Source organism: Pleurodeles waltl, chromosome 10 (assembly GCF_031143425.1).
Source record: "Pleurodeles waltl isolate 20211129_DDA chromosome 10, aPleWal1.hap1.20221129, whole genome shotgun sequence".
In the NCBI taxonomy this organism is placed as follows: domain Eukaryota; kingdom Metazoa; phylum Chordata; class Amphibia; order Caudata; family Salamandridae; genus Pleurodeles; species Pleurodeles waltl.
The window spans coordinates 224893169-224912666 of NC_090449.1; the positions used below are offsets into that span (position 1 = coordinate 224893169).

The 19498-nt window shown below is 46.2% G+C and overlaps 1 protein-coding gene across 2 annotated transcripts in view; it reads right to left on the bottom strand.

Annotated features, from left to right (window-relative positions):
• SMG1 (SMG1 nonsense mediated mRNA decay associated PI3K related kinase) overlaps positions 1 to 19498 on the bottom strand; it is a 1401298-nt gene that overhangs the window by 86875 nt on the left and 1294925 nt on the right. For both annotated transcript variants that reach the window (XM_069210224.1, XM_069210223.1), the window contains 2 exons: positions 18543 to 18754; positions 18344 to 18450 (listed from right to left, as the gene is read on the bottom strand). In XM_069210224.1, the coding sequence (XP_069066325.1) occupies positions 18344 to 18450; positions 18543 to 18754 (319 nt within the window). The remainder of the gene's footprint in view (positions 1 to 18343; positions 18451 to 18542; positions 18755 to 19498) is intronic.

The following is a 19498-nucleotide window of genomic DNA, read 5'->3' on the forward strand; positions in this document are numbered from 1 at the left end:
GAGGGGGAGCCCAGGGATCACAAATGTGCTGCAGGTGAAGTCCAGGGCGTCCGGTTCGGGAAACCAAAGGCTGGACAAGGAGGAGGGCCACCTACTGGACGCTGTTGCACAGACCATTGTATTCCCAAAGTCCAGAGGGCTGCGGATGCAGGGGTACATTTTGGCGTCCGGAATCTTCATCCGGTTCTGTTGAGGTCAGGGGGTTCTTCTGGAGTTAGGCAGCAGGCGTGGTCATGTTGGACAGGAGGGGTCAACCCAGGTAGACAGGTCAGAATCACCTGGGGACCTGTTCTAGTCGGTTGGGCCACCCGGACACGAGCCGTGGGAGTCGGGTGCAGAGTGGGTAGGACATGCAGATTAGGGGCGGTTCTGCAGTCCTATGCTGGTGTTTCCTTCTGGACATGACCGCTGTCCACGGGAGAGCTTGGTCCTCTGGGATGCAAGAAGTCCTCTTGCGGCTTTAAAAGGTCGCTGGTCCTGCAGGATGGTTCACCATTTGGTTGCAGGGCTTCAGAAGATGGAGAGACCTGCAGGGCTGGGGCCAAGTCAGTTGGTGTTTTCAGTCTTCTCTGCTGGGGGTCAGCTTAGCAGTCCTACTTTACTTCCTCTTGAGGTCACCAGGAATCTAACGAGCTAGGTTCAGGGGAGCCCTTAAGACCTGGATTTAGGGGCATTACAGGGGTCAGAGTGCAGCAGCCAATGAATATTGTGCCTGAGGGTAACTACACCCTTACAGTGTTCACTCCCTTCAGGAAGCGGGACACAGACCTAACCCTATTGGTCCCTGTCCTCCAAACCAAGATGGAGGATTTTGCAAAGGGGGGGGGGGGGGTGGTGGGGGGGGAGAGGTGTCCCTTAGGGGTAAACCCTGCTGAAGTGGTCACTTAACCTTGTTTTTCCCCTAATTTTCCCACCGGACTTGCTGGGGGGCGGACTTCGCCACTATTAAGAGGCCTGAGCCTTTGAGGCTCACCGCCAGGTGTTCCAGTTCCTGCAGTGGGGAGGTGTGAAGCATCTCCACCAAGTGCAGGCTTTGTTTCTGGCCACAGAGAGCACATAGGCTCTCACCCCACGTGGTCAGAAACTTGTCTGGAAGTAGCAGGTTGGCACAGACTGGTCGGTCCACGTTTGGTTAAAATACAGGGGGCATCTTTAGGATTCCCTCTGGTGGCATTTTAAAAAAAATACAACACTGGCATCAGTGTGGATTTATCGTGTTGAGAAGTTTGATACCAAACTTCCCAGACTTCAGTGAAGCCATTATGGAGCTGTGGAGTTTGTAATGACAAACTCCAAGCCCATATACTCAGTATGGCCACACTGCACTTACAGTTTCTAAGAATGGACTTAGACATTGTAGGGGACTATTGCTCATGCAGCTATGCCTTCACCTATGGTATAGTGCATCCTGCCTTAGAGCTGTATAGCCTGCTAGAAGGGTGACTTACCTATGCCACAGGCAGTGGTTTGAGGGCATTTTTCTCCCCACCGGCGCACACAAGCTCCAAAGGCAGTGCGCAAGTGCCTGGTGAGGGGTCCCTCAGGGTGGCACAATACATGCTGCAGCCCTTGGGGACCTTCCCTGGCCACAGGGCCCTTAGTACCATGGGTCTCATCTTTTACAAGAGACTTAACTGTGTGCCCGGGGTGTGCCAATTGTGGAAACAATAGTACATTTTTAGGGAAAGAACACTGGTGCTGGGGCCTGGTTAGCAGGATCCCAGCACTCTCTCAATCAAGTCAGCATCAAAATCAGGCAAAAGGTGTTGGGGGTGTATAACCATGCCAAAAGGGGCACTTTCCTACAGGCCCCTTCTGCAAGAAAGCATGAACAACTTTTCAGAGACTGGCCAAGTGGTTCCAGGCAGCCTTTATGGTGTAGGTAGCATGTTTGGAGGGGTGGACAGGAAGGGCAGGGAATAACCATATTGGACAATATAAAGTACCCATCTGTCTGATGAGATGATTTCCTACCTGTGAAGGTACTTAGGTGACCTCCTACTGGGCTACAGTGCACCACTAAGGGCAAGGTAAAGGTTTTGTAGCAGCGGTAGAAGCAAATTTGGTGGCAGGGTAGCGGCTAGTTTGTTGTCCCTGGAAGCCAGATCCCCGGCCTCTGCCTCAAAAAGAGTAAGAGGCCTGGTGTTATGGAGGCTACGTCTGTTATGGAGGCTACTTCTGTCATTGACTCTGCTGTTTCCCTATATTGAAGCCTCGAAAGGGGTCATATTGTTGGAGGTACTCCTGTACAGGCTGTGCAAGACCAAGAGCGAGCACTGTTGCCTGAATCAGTCTCATCTTCAAAGAGACAAGTAACATCAAATGGCATGTCCATGACAGATTGTTGGACATCACTAGAGATGCTGATGGATTTTAGCCAAGCGTGGTACTGAAGCACCACCTGGTGCAACTACCATAACCAGACAGTTCGGAAAATCAAGGCCTGACCGGTTCATGTACTTTGCAACTTCCTGGCCATCCTCATTTATTTGCTGGAGGTTGACATGAAGGTTGTCTGGGACCGAGGGAAGATAAGGTTTATGTTATTTACCTTCTTAGCATCAGTTTGTGGCATGCAGTGCTGTAGGTTCACATGATCTGCATATTCCTGCCATCTAATGTTGGGTCCGGAGTGGTGTAAGATGTTTTTGTTCGAAGAAATGTTTTGAGTCATGAGAGCGAGTGACTCTTCCTCTTGGCGATTTTGCGCATGGGCATCGATTCCTTTGTGAGATTGTTTTACCGCAGGTGGGTGAGAAAGGAGTGGAAGGTAGTGTAGAAAAAGATGTCCATGCTACATATAAATATTATATATATATATATATATATATAAATATATATATATATATATATATATGGAAAATGTCACTTACCCAGTGCACATCTGACATCTGTTTGTGGCATGTAGTGGTGCAGATGCACATGCTGTGCATATCTCGCCATCTAGTGTTGGGCTTGGAGTGTTACAAGTTGTTTTACTTCGAAGAAGTCTTTTTTCGAGTCACAGGATTGAGTGACTTCTCCTCTTGGTGATAATGCGCATGGGCATTATCACCCATGCGCATCAACTCCTTTGTTACATTTTTTTCCCGCACGAGGGTGAAGTCATGAGTGAAAAATTGTGTATGTACAACTATAGATATATAAAAAGTAAATAAGATGTCCATGCAAATGTATACACATGTTCAAATAAGTACTACAATGACTACAGGCTCCCGGGGAAGAGGGAGGGTGCATGTGAATCTGCAGCACTACATGCCACGAACAGATGTACACCGGGTAAGTGACATTTTCCGTTCAATGGCATTTGTAGCTGCAGATACACATGCTGTGCTAGATTAAAAGTTCTCCTCCCAAGTAAGCGGTGGTTAACCCATAGGAGTTGAAGAAGTTTGAAACAGTGTTTTTAGCACTGCTTGTACAACATTGGCTGGTTGTCTAGATAACATCCACACAGTAATGCTTGGTGAATGTATGTGGTGTGGACCAAGTGGGTGCTTTGCATATATCTGCCATTGGTATATTTCCTAAGAATGCCATGGAGGCACCTTTTTTCCTAGTGGAATGTGCTTTTGGATTTATTAATAGCTGCTTTTTTTGCTTTGAGGTTGGAAGGTTGAATAAATTTTACAATCCATCTAGCTAATCCTTGTTTTGAAATGGGATTACCTTTATGAGGTTGTTGGAAAGTAACAAAATGTTTTTTAGCTTTCCGGAAGTCCTTTGTTCTTTCTATATAATAAATTAGAGCTCTTTTGAGATCAAGAGTGTGGAGAGCTCTTTTAGCAGTAGAGTCTGGCTGTGGAAAGAAGACTGGCAATTCCACTGACTGATTAATGTGAAAAGGTACTTCAGGCAAAAAGTTTGGCTTTGTCCTAAGTACTACTTGTGTTTCTGTACTTGGAAGATAGGTTCTTCTAGAGTAAATGCCTGAATTTCACTTACTTTTCTCAAGGAAGTAATTGGTACCAAGAAAGCAACCTTCCATGTTAGAAATTGAATAGCGCAAGAGTGCATGGAGTTCGAATGGGGGACCCATAAGTCTTGTGAGTACAATATTAAGATTCCATGCAGGAGCTGGTGGGACTCTAGGTGGAATAATGCGTTTAAGCCCTTACATATACACATACGTTTGTTTTGGTGGTAGGCTGATTTGCCTGTTAGATTAATTTTAATAGAGGAAGAGGGAAGATTTGCTTTCTGTAAATAAAGCAAATAACACACAATATCCTGTACCAATGTTTGGAGTGGATCTATATTTTTAGGTTGGCAGTAGTATACAAACAGTTTCTATTTATTTGCATAGCACTTTCTGGTTGTTGGTTTACATGCTTGTTTTACAACATCCATACATTCTATTGGAAGCTGTAGGTATCCAAATTCTATAACCTCAGAAGCCAAATTTGCCAAGTTGAGCACTCTGGGATTGGAATGCCTGATTTGACCTCTGTTCTGAGTTAACAGGTCTGGTCTGTTTGGAAGCTTGTGATGTGGCACTACTGACAGATCTATCCCTGACCAGTTGATCCCTAGAGCTTTGCCCTTGGACTGAGGGTGTGGGTTTCAGTATGCGAAGTTTTGGCATTTTGCGTTTTTGCTTGTTGTGAAAAGGTCTATGTTTGGTGTTCCCCACATTTGAAAGTAATATTGAATTACTTGTGGGTGAATCTCCCACTTGTGTATTTGTTGCTTCGTCCTGCTTAGAAAATCTGCTAGCTGGTTGTGTATTCCTGGGATATATTCTGCTAGTAGGTGAATGTGATTGTGAATTGGGATGAGTGTGTCCCTCCTTGTTTTTTCAGATAATACATCGCTGTCATGTTGTCTGTTCTTATTAATACTGTTTTGTGTATGATCTGAGGTTAAAATGATCGGATGGCTAAGAACACAGCTAATAATTCCAAGTGGTATATGTGGTAAGTTGATTGTATTGAGTTTCATTCCCCTTCTATCGTTGGATTGTTGAGATGGGCTCCCCACTCTGTCGTTGACGCATTGGTTGTGATTATGGTCTGTGGCACTGGGTCTTGAAAGGACCGCCCTTTCGTTAAGTTGTGATTCCACCATTGCAGAGATTTGTATGTTTGGCGGTCTAACAACACTAGATCCTGTAACTGACCCTGTGCCTGAGACCGTTGCCGAGAGAGACACTGTTGCAGTTGTCTCATGTTTAGTCTCGCATTTGGTACTATTGCTATACATGATGCCATCATTCCCAATATTTTCATGACAAATCTTACTGTGTAAGTTTGGTTGACCTGCATTTGTGCTATGAGGTACTGAAAAGCATGTATCCATTGTGGATTTGGGTATGCTAATGCTGTTTGGGTATTGAGAATTGCACCTAGATAAGGTTGAATTTGTGCTGGTTGAAGATGAGATTCCTGGTAATTGATTGTGAACCCTAGTGTGTGTCGGGTGTGTATTGTTGGCATTGTAAAATGGTGCTGGATTTTTTTTAGCCAATCGTCTAGATAAGGGAAGACATGTATGTGGTGTCTTCTGAGGTATGCAGCTACTACAGCTAGAAATTTTGTGAACACTCTTGGTGCTGTTGTTACTCCAAAGGGTAGTACTTTGAATTGCCAGTGGCTGCCTGATATTACAAACCTTAGGTACTTGCGGTGAGCTGGATGTATGGGAATGTGGAAGTAAGCCTTTTAGATCTAACGCGGTCATGTAATCTTGTTTTTGTAGCAGTGGAAAGACGTCCTGTAGAGTGACTATGTGAAAATGTTCTGACAGGATTTACAGATTAAGAGGTCTGAGAGTACCGTCCTTTTTTGGTATAAGGAAGTATAGCGAGTGTACTCCTGTCCCTTGCTGTGATATGGGAACCATTTCTATTGCCCCCTTGAGTAATGGAGATTGTACTTCTTTTTTTTAATAGTAGAACAGTGTGTTCTGGAGAGAGTCTATGAGAACGAGGGGGAATATTTGGTGGAGTGGAGATGAGTTGTAGACAATAACCATTGCGGATAATTGAGAGTACCCACTGATCTATGGTGATGTTCTGCCATTGAGAATGGAATTGCTGCATCCTTCCTCCCACAGGAGACGTATGGAATTGTGGAATGTTTGGGAAGTCTTTGTTTATTGTGTGTGGAAGCATCCTTTGAGGCTGAAAATGTTCCTCTGGCCTGAGATTCTGTCCTCTGTAAGAACCTCTAAATTACCTTCTTGAAAAGTACTGCTGTGCTTGTTTTGGATGTGTTTTAAAACCTAACCTAAACTGTGGTTTCTGAAAGGAACCCCAAAAAGGTGTGTTATAAAGGTCTCCCATGGATTTTGCAGTATCAGAGTCCGAAGAGATGCAGTCTATCAAATGGCATATTAAGCACTGCCTGTTGTTTTCAGGTTTAAAAACTGAGGACCTCAACCATGCATGTTGTCTGTTTGTGATGCTGGTATTAATTCCTCTAGCTGCAGTGTGAGCTGCATCTAGAGCAGACCTAATCCGGTTATTTTTTATAGCCTGACCCTCTTCTACAATTTGCTGCTCCCTCTTTTGGTGTTCTTTGGGTAGGTATTGCAAGAATTCTTGCATTTCATCCCAATGTGCCCTGTCGTATCTTGCCAACAGGGCCCGGGAATAGGCAATACGCCATTGGTTGGCTGCCTGTGTTGCCACTCTTAATCCCGCAGCATCACATTTTTTACTTTCTTTGTCAGGTGGTGGGGTATCCCCTGAAGACTGACTATTTGCACGCTTCCTGGCTGCACAGACCACAATAGAATCTGGTGCTAATTGTTGTGTAATGTAGATTGGATCGGTTGCTGCAGGCTTGTATTTCTTGTCAATCCTTGGAGTTAGAACCCTAGCTTTGACTGGTTCTTTAAATATTTCCTCTGCGTGCCTAAGCATACCAGGAAGCATTGGTAAGCACTGGTATTGCTTATGGGTTGAGAATAGTGTATTAAAAAGAAAATCTTCTTATAAAGGATCTGCATGCATTTGGACCCCAGATATACCTTGGTTATAAACCGTACTATCCTCTGGTGGGGATAGTTTAGTAGGGTAGAGATCTGGATCATTAGACGGTATAGGATCCGAATCGTACATGTCCCATGGGTCTACAGTGTCTCCCTGTGAATAAGTATGGGAGTGTGACGGTGACAATAGTGGTGGTGGAGTGATAGGTTGTGGTGAGAAAGAAAGCTGTGGGGAATGTGGTGGAGAAAGCTGAAGAGGTGTCGGCTTTTCCTTCCACTTGAAATTTTTTGCCAGTGGTGGGGCAGTATCAAGAGTCTCTTGAAATGCTAGCTTTCTTTTAGTCTGTGGAGGTGGAGAAGTAATCATTTTTACAGTCTCTTTGTGTATTTGTACTCTTCTCTGCTTGCTGTCCATAACCTCCAAAATTGGTTGCATGTCAGATTCCTCTATTTGATGTTCAGAGGTTGTTTTTGTGCCCTTAAAGGAATGTTCAGTGGATGTTTTGGGCACATGTTTCATTCGGGCCGAAAGTCCTGTTTCTTCCGTATAGGATGATGATTTCGGCTCCGAAGTGGATCCGAGATGTTTTGGTCTTGAAGCTATTAGCCGAGGTTTCAGCTCTAAAGCCGAACGCATTATTTTCGGATCCGAAGATTGTGGGCGTTGGCTCGGTTCGGAGGTTTGTATTTTCTTGCTCGACTCCGACACCGAAACAGGCCTCTTGATGGGGTGTTTTGGCCTTTTTCTGCACCAAACCCATGGCTTGACAGCAGTGAGGCGCCCAAGGCCTTGCTTGATTTTTTAAAAGTGGGTTTTGGGGCAGGTGTACTCACATACTGTGCCGCTGCAATCGGATGGCTGTCGTCTTCTGATCCTTGTTCGGAGTCGGAATCTGGGATCGAAACTGCCGTATGTGACTGCTCCTCTTTGAGGGTGTCGGTGGACTCTGTGTGCTTGTACGCCATCTCCAGTCTTCGTGCCCTTCGATCGCGTAGTGTTTTCTTCGATTGAAATGAGCGACACGCTTCACAGCTTTCCTCACAATGTTCAGGAGAAAGGTAGAGATTACAGCCCAAGTGCTGGTCGGTATAAGGAAATTTAGCGTGGCACCGAGGACAGAATCGGAATGGAGTCCGATCCATCAGGCTATGGCGCAGTTGCCCCGAACAGGCCCAAGAAGGGCGCAAGCGCCCGAAAGGGCGTTTCCTTGATTCCGACGTGTAAGGAAATGCCTCCTTGGCATGGTTACCCCCTGACATTTTGCCTTTGCTGATGCCAAGTTATGATTTGAAAGTGTGCTGAGGCCTGCTAATCAGGCCCCAGCACCAGTGTTCTTTCCCTAACCTGTACCTTTGTCTCCACAATTGGCACACCCTGGCATCCAGGTAAGTCCCTTGTAACTGGTACCCCAAGTACCAAGGGCCCTGATGCCAGGGAAGGTCTCTAAGGGCTGCAGCATGTCTTATGCCACCCTGGGCACCCCTCACTCAGTACAGACACACTGCTTGCCAGCTTGTGTGTGCTGGTGGGGAGAAAATGACTAAGTCGACATGACACTCCCCCTCAGGGTGCCATGCCAACCTCATACTGCCCATGGCATAGGTAAGTCACCCCTCTAGCAGGCCTTACAGCCCTAAGGCAGGGTGCACTATACCACAGGTGAGGGCATAGGTGCATGAGCACTATGCCCCTACAGTGTCTAAGCAAAACCTTAGACATTGTAAGTGCAGGGTAGCCATAAGAGTATATGGTCTGGGAGTCTGTCAAACATGAACTCTACAGCACCATAATGGCTACACTGAAAACTGGGAAGTTTGGTATCAAACTTCTCAGCACAATAAATGCACACTGATGTCAGTGTACATTTTATTGTGAAATACACCCAGAGGGCATCTTAGAGATGCCCCCTGAAAACATACCCGACTTCCAGTGTGGGCTGACTAGTTTTTGCCAGCCTGCCACACACCAGACATGTTGCTGGCCACATGGGGAGAGTGCCTTTGTCACTCTGTGGCCAGTAACAAAGCCTGTACTGGGTGGAGGTGCTTCTCACCTCCCCCTGCAGGAACTGTAACACCTGGCGGTGAGCTTCAAAGGCTCACCCCCTTTGTTACAGCGCAACAGGGCATCCCAGCTAGTGGAGATGCCCGCCCCTCCGGCCACAGCCCCCACTTTTGGCGGCAAGGCCGGAGGAGATAATGAGAAAAACGAGGAGTCGTCACTGGCCAGTCAGGACAACCCCAAGGTGTCCTGAGCTGAGGTGACTCTGACTTTTAGAAATCCTCCATCTTGCAGATGGAGGATTCCCCCAATAGGATTATGGATGTGCCCCCCTCCCCACCGGGAGGAGGCACAAAGAGGGTGTAGCCACCATCAGGGCTAATAGCCATTGGCTACTAACCTTCCAGACCTAAACACACCCCTAAATTGAGTATTTAGGGGCCCCCAGAAACAAGGAAGATAGATTCCTGCAACCTGAAGACGAAGAAGGACTGCTGACCTGAAGCCCTGCAGAGAAGACGGAGACACCAACTGCTTTGGCCCCAGCCCTACCGGCCTGTCTCCCCACTTCAAGAAAAACTGCAACAGCGACGCGTCCCCCAGGGTCCAGTGACCTCTTAAGCCTCAGAGGACTACCCTGCATCTAAAAGGACTAAGAACTACCAAGGACAGTGGCCCTGTTCCAAAGAAACTGCAACTTTGCAACAAAGAAGCAACTTTTAAAGACCACACATTTCCCGCCGGAAGCGTGAGACTTTCCACTCTGCACCCGACGCCCCCGGCTCGACCTGGGGAAAACCAACACTACAGGGAGGACTCCCCGGCGACTGCGAGCCTGTGAGTAGCCAGAGTTGACCCCCCTGAGCCCCCACAGCGACGCCTGGCAGAGGGAATCCAGAGGCTCCCCCTGACCGCGACTGCCTGCTTCAAAGAACCCAACGCCTGGGAAACCCACTGCACCCGCAGCCCCCAGGACCTGAAGGATCCGACCTCCAGTGCAGGGGCGACCCCCAGGTGGCACTCTCCCTAGCCCAGGTGGTGGCTACCCCGAGGAGCCCCCCCCCCTTGCCTGCATCGCTGAAGAGACCCCTGGGTCTCCCATTGAAACCTATTGCAAACCAGACGCCTGTTTGCACTCTGCACCCGGCCGCCCCTGTGCCGCTGAGGGTGTACTCTCTGTGCTGACTTGTGTCCCACCCCGGTGCCCTACAAAACCCCCCTGGTCTGCCCTCCAAAGTCGCGGGTACTTACCTGCTGGCAGACAGGAACCGGGGCACCCCTATTTCCATTGAAGTCTATGTGTTTTGGGCACCACTTTGACCTCTGCACCTGACCAGCCCTGAGCTGCTGGTGTGGTAACTTTGGGGTTGCCCTGAACCCCCAACGGTGGGCTACCTTGGACCCAACTTTGAACCCTGTAAGTGCTTTACTTACCTGTGAACCTAACAAATACTTACCTCCCCCAGGAACTGTTGATTTTTGCACTGTGTCCAATTTTCAAATAGCTTATTGCCATTTTTGCCAAAACTGTACATGCTATTGTGTTGATTCAAAGTTCCTAAGATACCTGAGTGAAATACCTTTCATTTAAAGTATTGTTTGTAAATCTTGAACCCGTGGTTCTTAAAATAAACGATGAAAATATATTTTTCTTTATAAAAACCTATTGGCCTGGAATTGTCTGAGTGTGTGTTCCTCATTTATTGCCTGTGTGTGTACAACAAATGCTTAACACTACCCTCTGATAAGCCTACTGCTCGACTAGGGACCCCCTCCAATCCTTCCCTGAATTCATACCCATAAGAAAAAGGGTCAGAATCTAACCTGGGGTGAATAGGCCCCATCGAAGGCGGAGTCGACCGACGCCAGTCCGACTCCGAGTCAACCGGGATCAGGATTGGGTCGACATTGATGGTGGGCACCTGACATCGGGAGCGTCGACAATCAAACCGGCGCCGGGGAAGGTCCAAATAGTACGACCGGTGCGGATCTGAGAGGAAATCCGGAGGGGACTTCGGTGGCTGGAGCCGAAGCTGTTGGCATAGAACCCCAACACCCCCTGACCGAACTTCTTGAGCCGGGGTGGTCTGCCCAAAAATGAGGCGCATGGTCTCATAAAACTCCTTTAATTGGGCAGGGGTGGTGGTCCCGGAAACTCGGGGAGGCGCAGAGTGGACCCAGAAGCAGGCTCCAGAGATGGAGGCCTTATGTGTTAACGCTCCTCCCGCGTTTCGTCAGCCGAGCAACGGGGTGAAGTCGGAAGATGATGGGATCTCTTCGACTTCTTCTTCTTCCCTTGACCCAAGGACTTCGAAGAAGAAGAAGAGTGGTGGCGGCTCTGCGACCAGTCTCAAGACCTTCACTTCGAGCGAGACCGGGACCTACGCGGAGTTGAGCGTCGGGCCGCCATAAGCTTAAGGAACTGCTCTCTCAAGGCCTTCAGGTGCATGGCCCGGCACTTGGAGCACAACTGTGGGTCGTGGTCGTGCTCCAGGCACCCCAAACAGACCCAATACGGGTCTGACACTGACATCATGCAATGACAGTCCTCGCACGGCTTGAAACCAGTCTTTGGGGACATCCACAACACACCAAAAAGTCAACAAAAGAGTCGAAGTTGGTCAAAAAGTGATCAAAGGTATCGCTCTCTGGATCAGCGTGTGGCTCGGAAAGAAAAGAACAGACGTCACTGCGCTGAGGCGGCGTCTATGTACTACTTCCGACATCATTACAGCGACTACAACGCCAATGATGCCTGCGGAGTTGACTGATGCCACTTACCGACATGCAAGGATATTGCTTGAAGAAAAAAAAATCTCTGGATCCAGTCTGATGCCTGGGGGAAAATTCTAAGGTAAGGAATCTGCAACTAGAAGTCTCTATCAGATATATCCACACAGTAGTGTTTAATGAAGGTGTGTTGTGTAGTCCATGTAGCAGCCTTACAAATGTCAGCTATGGGAATGTTTTCAAGAAACGCCAGTGTATCTCCCTTTTTGGGAGTGGCGTATGCTTTGGAAGAAACAGGTAAAGGTCTTGTGGCCTTAATGTAATAAGTTTGAATACAAATGACTATCTGGCTACAAAGAGTTGTTCAGTTTTCCTAAAAGCTTTAGTTCTGTCAATGTAGTACATGAGCGCTCTTTTGACATCTAGGGTATGAAGAGCTCTTTCCGCAACAGAATCTGGCTCTGGGGGAAAAAAAACTGGGAGCTCAATAGACTGACTGAGGTGAAATCGGGAAACTACCTTATGTAGAAATTTAGGATTAGTTTGTAGAACTAGTTTACATCTTGAATTTGGAAAAAAAGGTTCTTCTAAGGTTAGTGCCTGGAGATCACCAACACAGTTTGTGAAGGAGAGCCACCACTGTCAGCTGAGTATGTTGACGACAATGGTGAAGTGAGCCAGTCATCCAGGTAAGAAAACACGCACAAACGTTGCCTTCACAGGTGGACTGCAACCACTGCTGAGCATTTTGTGAATAGACTAGGTGTGGCAGTCACCTTGAATGAAAGGACTTTGAATTGATAATGTTTGCCTGCAATGACAAATCTTAAAATATTTGTGGTGTGCAGGGTGGGTTGTTAAGTGAAAGCAGATGTCATTTTGAGCTGTCAAAGTCGCCATGTTGTTGAAGTGGAATGATATCCTGAAGAGTGGCCATGGGGAAGTGTTCTGATAGGATGTATTAGTTCAGAAGCCAGAGATCTAGGATTGGTCGGAGAGCCCCGTCCTTTTTGGGAATAAGGAAGCATAGGAAGTATACTTCTGAACAGTGGTGCTGCAGAGGGAACTAGTTCTGTAGCCTCTTTGAGGAGAAGGGCTTGGACCTCTTGCTTGAGAAGTGATAGGCGTCCCTGCAATTACCTGTGGGTGCGAGGGGGAATTTGGGGGAGGGGGTGGTAATTAGCACCACACAACAGCCATGTTGGATAGTGGCAAGGACCCTCTGGTCTGTGGTGATTGTGTCCCAGACTGAATGAAAGTGATGAAGTCTTGCCCGACAGATGTTAGACGGACATAGGCCCCCCGTATGAACCTCTGAAGTAGCCTCTGCTGTAAGAGGATTGAGGCCGCATGTGATGGTACGTGGAAGCTTCTGTAGAGGAGGATTTGTATATTCCTCTGTACTCAGGGCTTTGAAATGAGCTTCGTCTTCTGAAAGTTTGAAAGGCGCTCAGGGCCTTGGCAGTGTCAGTATCCTTCTTCATTTTATCAAGTGTGGTTATCATTTGTGGTCCTAACAGGTGCTCCTTTTCAAAGGGCATGTTTAAGTCTGCCTGTTGGACCTCTGGTTTGAAATCAGAACAACGAAGCCAAGCATACCTTCTTAAGAGGATACTGGTGTTGATAACCCTGGCTGCTGTGTCTGCTGCATCTAGGACACACTGTATGGAATTCTTTGGTTCTCAGAGACAATTGGCTGTCCCCTACTACGGTGTTCTTCAGGGAGGTAATGCAGCAATTCCCTCATCTCATCTCAATGTGCCCAATCATATTGGACCAAAAGGATCTGAGAATGGGCAATGACCAGTGAATTGTGGCTTATGCTGCTACCCTCTTTCCTGCGTTGATACATCTGCTCTCCTTTTTCTGGAGGTGGAGAGTGCCCGACCCCTTGACCGTTAGTCCACTTACAGGCGGTGGTGGCCCCATAGAGTCAAGTGGTACTTGTGCTCCAATGAAAAGGGGAACAGACGGGGCCACTGCAGGAAAGTGCCCCTTTTGGCATGGTTACCCCCCAACTTCTTGCCTGATATTGATGCTGACTTGGCAGAGTGTGCTGGAATCCTGCTAACCTGGCCCCAGCACCAGTGTTCTTTCCCAAAACTGTACCATTGTTTCCACATTTGGCACACAGCTAAGTCCCTTGTAAAAGGACCAATGGTACCAAGGACTCTTTGACCAGGAAGGGTCCCTAGGCACTGCAGCATGCATTGTACCACCCTAAGGGACCCCTCACCAAATACGTGCACACTGCCATTGCAGCTTGTGTGTGCTGGTGGGGAGAAAAAGGTAAAGTAGACATGGCATCCCTCTTGGGATGCAATGCTCACCATCTGCTGCCTGTGGCATGGGTAAGATACCCCTCTATCAGGCCTTACAGCCCTAAGGCAGGGTGCACTATACCACAGTTGAGGGCATAGCTGCATGAACAATATGCCCCTACAGTGTCTAAGTCCATTCTTAGACATTGTAAGTGCACTATGGCCATATTAAGTACATGGGCTGGGAGTTAGTCATCACAAACTCCACAGCTCCATGATGGCTTCACTGAAGGCTGGGAAGTTTGGTATCAAACTTCTCACAATAAACCTGTAGTGGATCCTATTTAGTTTTAATGGGAATCAGAAGTTTAGCTTAGCCGTTTGCTTGCAGGTCTGTGCCCCCGTCACCTAGTGACTTTTAACCTTTCTTAGCTTGCTCTGTTTTAGCACATTTATTTAATAATTTCTTCCAAGACGGCTGCCATGTTTATAGTTAGGAAGATGTTTTAGTTTCACATTATCAGTGCCACTCTGTAAAGGCATCACTATCACCGTCAAAGATAAATGAGATACGTAGCTATTTCACATTATGTACTTTTCCACTTTCGTGTGCCAGTAACCTAATGTACCATTTCAGGGAATTGTTTATATAATTGCTGCTGCATGCATGTTTTCTTATCTATTGTTTGGGAACATACCTGGGTCATGGGTTCTACCAGATCTGTACAAATACATCTCACATAGACAAGATAATCAGAGGGATTCCTACCAGATGCCATCAACGCAATCTAGGCTACACGTTGCCTTGATGCTGACCCAGTCTCCGTGTCCCCACGGAGACTGATCTAGAGACCTCATTCCAGGGTAACGAGAGTTGGGGGGCTCTTCTCATGGACATGGTATTGGCAGATTAGGTTTAACACACCTAGCTCTCTTCAGGTTGGAGATTAGGTTCATCATGCTAGGGTATTAGGGCCTATTTCACATCTATGCTACATTTCATGTTATTGCAAGATGGTGGGGGTCATTGTATTCATAACTCTTGTTTTTACCTTTCTGTTTCTTGCAGTATTCATTATCCTAATCATCGCAGCCAATGCAATTTATGGTAGGCTGCAGTCTTGTTAATAAACCCTATTGAAAACTTGACTTCATCTCTTTCATTGCCTGTGTTTGAATGAGACATGTTGTTAATGTGAGAAAGGGGTAATCTGTTTAACCACGACCTCCCAGATATGTCACTCTTGAGTCCATGCGTAAAGGCTGCTACAAATCACCTTTTACGGTTTGGAATTTTGGTGAGGTATTGCTTGTGAGCCGTGAGAGTTGGGACGACAGTTGTAGGATTGGCCTAGTCACCTACAAACATAAGCACTGCCATCCTTAAACCAGCAGTCTTGTCTAGCGCAAGAGTCAAGCTATGACATGGTACCACCAACGATGGTGTTTAGGCACGAATTTATGGGTACCCTGACTATCACTGTCTCACATACAACAGTTACCCTTAAATACTATTATACGGAGACGTCCGTGGACTTGGGGAAGATCCTCCTCAGCTGAACAGGGAGTATCTTACTAGGCTGTAGGTTGTTCGAGCGTGAACTATTAAAATGACTTTTCTCCCCACTTTGTGTTCCATCTCTTTACCCATTTTCACAAAATGGCTAATGCCATAGACATTCCCGAGAATGCCAGACAAGCATTAACACTGCACCTAGCTGCGCGGGCTTTACAGATGAGGGCCGGGATGTCACATTCATAATAGAAGCTAGTGAAGCTTACCAAACAGAAATATTCTACTCTTGGGTCACCTTTCCTGAGGAAGACTAAAGATCATTCACATTCCACACATACAGAATTGCAAACGTACTGCAACGGTACAAAGCATACCAGTATCTTGAAATCCCGATTACTTATCAAGAACATCAGAACTAGTTTAATGGCGCCCTACCCTACGTAATACACCCCGTGAGATTAGGTCCCTTAGGTAATGAAAGACCAATGTGGCCTATGTTTGCCACATATACACCTCACCCTGGTGGACAGAACATGCAGACAGCTGATCTGCGCAATCTATACCTTGAGCTAGTAACACCATATAGACTTGTTCAGTTCATGATACAAACTCTAAACACTAAACCAGCATGTTCAGCACCTGCAAGTTACTAACTGGCTACTACTGGGATTAATCCCCAAATAGTACATTCCATCATCAGGTAAAGTGCCCACAGAATGAGAGAAAATCCCATTCTGGATCGCCCAGAAAACAGATCAGCTGGAAGCTGTGTTTCCACATAAGGGACCACAGGAAAAAACATAGAATTCTCATGATGTGCTTGCCCTTAGGGATGGTTCCCTTGGTGGAGGGCTGCACCACATGGGGTACAGTCTTTGCTACAATTTATATTACCACATGTGGTACCCCGATATTTGCCAATTTACCTGAAGTGTTAAAACAAATTCATAATGAGCCCGGGGCTGCACCAGCCCTAGATTTGGGGATTGAATTAATCAGTAACTTCAACGCAGTCTCCTCAATAATACTCAGTAACATTAAAGGGGAAGCTGTAGCACTGGCTACACGCCAGTGGCTCTGAGAGATTCTACATTTGGACCAGGAGAAACAGCTACTGAAAATTATTTCTGACACCTAAACTAGTATAGGGGGGGATAGTTTGGAAGCCAAGCTGAAAAAGCCAGGAATACAGAGTGCCACCCGTAAAGAAGGTACTAAACAAGCACAAGAGGGTTCTAAAAAGCGCTGGGATAGACAAAAGCAAATAAAAGACAGAGGAAGAGAGCAGATTCACCACACCCAGATAATTCTGACAGGAGATATAATCTCAGAAATTCTCCTGAGAGATATACAGATTCACGTCCCTCTCATTCCTTTCAGGATGCACCGGATAGTCTTCGCGAGAGAGTGGGCCGGTCAGAGCAACATCCTGACCACACAAAACAGAAGAAAGACGCTCTACAGTCTTCAGACAAAAAAGAAGATAAGTCCCCACAACGAAAGCCACAGTTTAAAAACGAAAAAGGTGGCAGCACTGTCAATTAAAAATGCCAGTACACTCGAGAACATTGCTGAAGAACAAGACATGGGCAGTGACACTGCTGAACAGTGCGGCAGAGGTCACGATATGTCGCCAGAGTCTGAAAGATCATCCGGATATGTCAGCAACTAGCAACTTTATTGCTGTTGAGACTGCGGACAGGCGCGTTCTCCCACCCAACAGGGTTTATGATTTAAATATCCAAATTGAGGGAGACAGAGTGCACCATTAGTGTGATATTGTTGGATGAACTTAGTTGTGATATCCTGCTGGCCGAGAGGGAATGGCCACCTGAGAACGTCCGTAAGCTCCACATGGGGAAGATATCATTTTGCCTTCTTTCTCTGATCTTCTTTCAGAAGTGGTAAAAAAAAAAAAACGCCTACGCTCTGAACTAGGCTTTAGTCCGGGCACTTTCACTATACCACAACCATGTAGGTTGGGACAAGCATTCACCCTGCCATGTAATACCTATTAGATCTACACCCCAGCCTCAGTGAGGGAGATTCTCACTCAGCTCGAGTACCAGGGAGTGATTGAGCCCTGTGTCTCTGCAATGAATAACCTGTTATTCCCCATTGCAAAACGGAACCATTCATAAAAAACAGTCTTAGATTATAGACACCTAAATAGTCATACACACACATACCCAAAACAAACTCACGCATGTACAGCACTAATTAACAACACAGTGAGTAAAAAATACAAAACAACATTAGATACCTCCAATGTTTTTTCTCTGCCAGAACTTAGCACACGAAAGTCGGGAACTGAGTGCATTCTCCTTTGGCACCATAACGATTCTGCTGTTTGCCCCAAGGCTACAAGAACAGCCCAGGGCTGTTCTCAACCTGTGTAAATACTGATCCTCAGGCCTTGTCCTGTGGATGATATCTATCTCACGGATGACAACCTCAACATTCATCTTGCCAAGGTCGATCGGATCATTCTAGGATTCTCAGCCCTTGGCTACAAATTTAATTTTAGGAAAACTAAAATAGCCTTTCTCAGTGTATTGTTCCTGGGATATGAGCTATCAAACGAGGGCAAGAGCCTGCCCTGCACTTTCTAGAAAAATGTGCTCATCTCCATTCCACCAGAAATGTCACGTTTATCTTGTGAATAATGGATGTATCATCTCAAATCTTGCTTTTCTGTTTTCTTTTTAACAATACAATGTGGCTATCGTCAATATACGTCTGATTTTTCTACACGAGGCAAAGGTCATCTAGTTTTCAGTACATTTTGTAGCTTAGAACATGACACTGTTTCAGTCAATGATTATATATGACTTATTCTGCACCATTAGGATGTTTTTTTTATATAAAAATGCTTGTTCCAAAAATGAGAAAAAACAATACCTGCAGCAAAGCTAGGCTGATAAGTAGCAGATGATGTTGGGCTTGAACATTCATTAGACGCATCTGTTACCAAAGGAGATGCAAAACTCACCAGAGTGTTGTAGATACTAAAAAAAAAAAATGAGAAAGGTCATCCACATTTTCAGTTTAGTTTTATACAAATAACTTAATCCCTGAACTGCAAAAATATAGGTTTTACCTTAGACTCTGTGTTTTTAGCTCTTTTAGGGTTGGAATAATTTCCTGCAGCATTTCAACATGCTCCTGGCTGCGTGCCTGGCCCATAGACTGCACCAGAGTAAACAGTACAGTTTGGATATTGTCTTGCCAGGATTTGTATTCACTTAGAAACTGTCTGACGCTATTTTCAAATGGAACATCTTCTCCATCTGCCAAAGCAGCCTCTTCATCCTAGAGCAAAGAAAAGGGACACATTAAAAATGCACAAATGTATTTTCATGTTGTCTATTTACAAGTGTCAAACTTAAAAAAGACAAATTAAAGTATGTGATGATTAAACTTTTAATACAATGTATTAATGGTAGCAAAGTAATTGCACAGGAATATACTTTACATATTTTAATTGAAAGCACAGATCAATTGCATTATGGTCCTTTATCAGCCAGCGTCACTGAATCCACCAGTCGAGTCGAGATTTTCCAGTGATATGGGCAGCCCTGATACCATGGGCTCCTATTCAAGGGACTAGTAGAACCAATTCCAATTGGGACCTCCTGCTTCAATCAAATGGTCTCCTGCACCATAAAGGTTTTAAATATTGGTCACCTACCTCTGGAATTAGGGTGAAACGCCACCAGATGGTGGAACTGGCTCCCCAGGTCCTGGTGACTTCCTGCCTCCTGGTCACAGAAAACTTACAGGCGAGGGGTAGATCGAAGATTTATTTCCCTCGACTGTGCTGTGACAAACCAGTGGTTTCCAGTCAGTCTTCCTACAATTCAGTCAACTTGGCCTTGTGCAGGGATTTAGGGGACTAGGTCACTCCTATTGCCAAGTACAGTTCAGCTCCTCAGCAAGCATGTAGGTCATCATCTCCTCAGACCCAGTCTGGAGGTAAGGAGACAGTCTGAAGATTTTACCTATGGTCTAGTATCTTCTTTCAGAAACTGGTATGCAAGTCTCCTCAATGTCAAA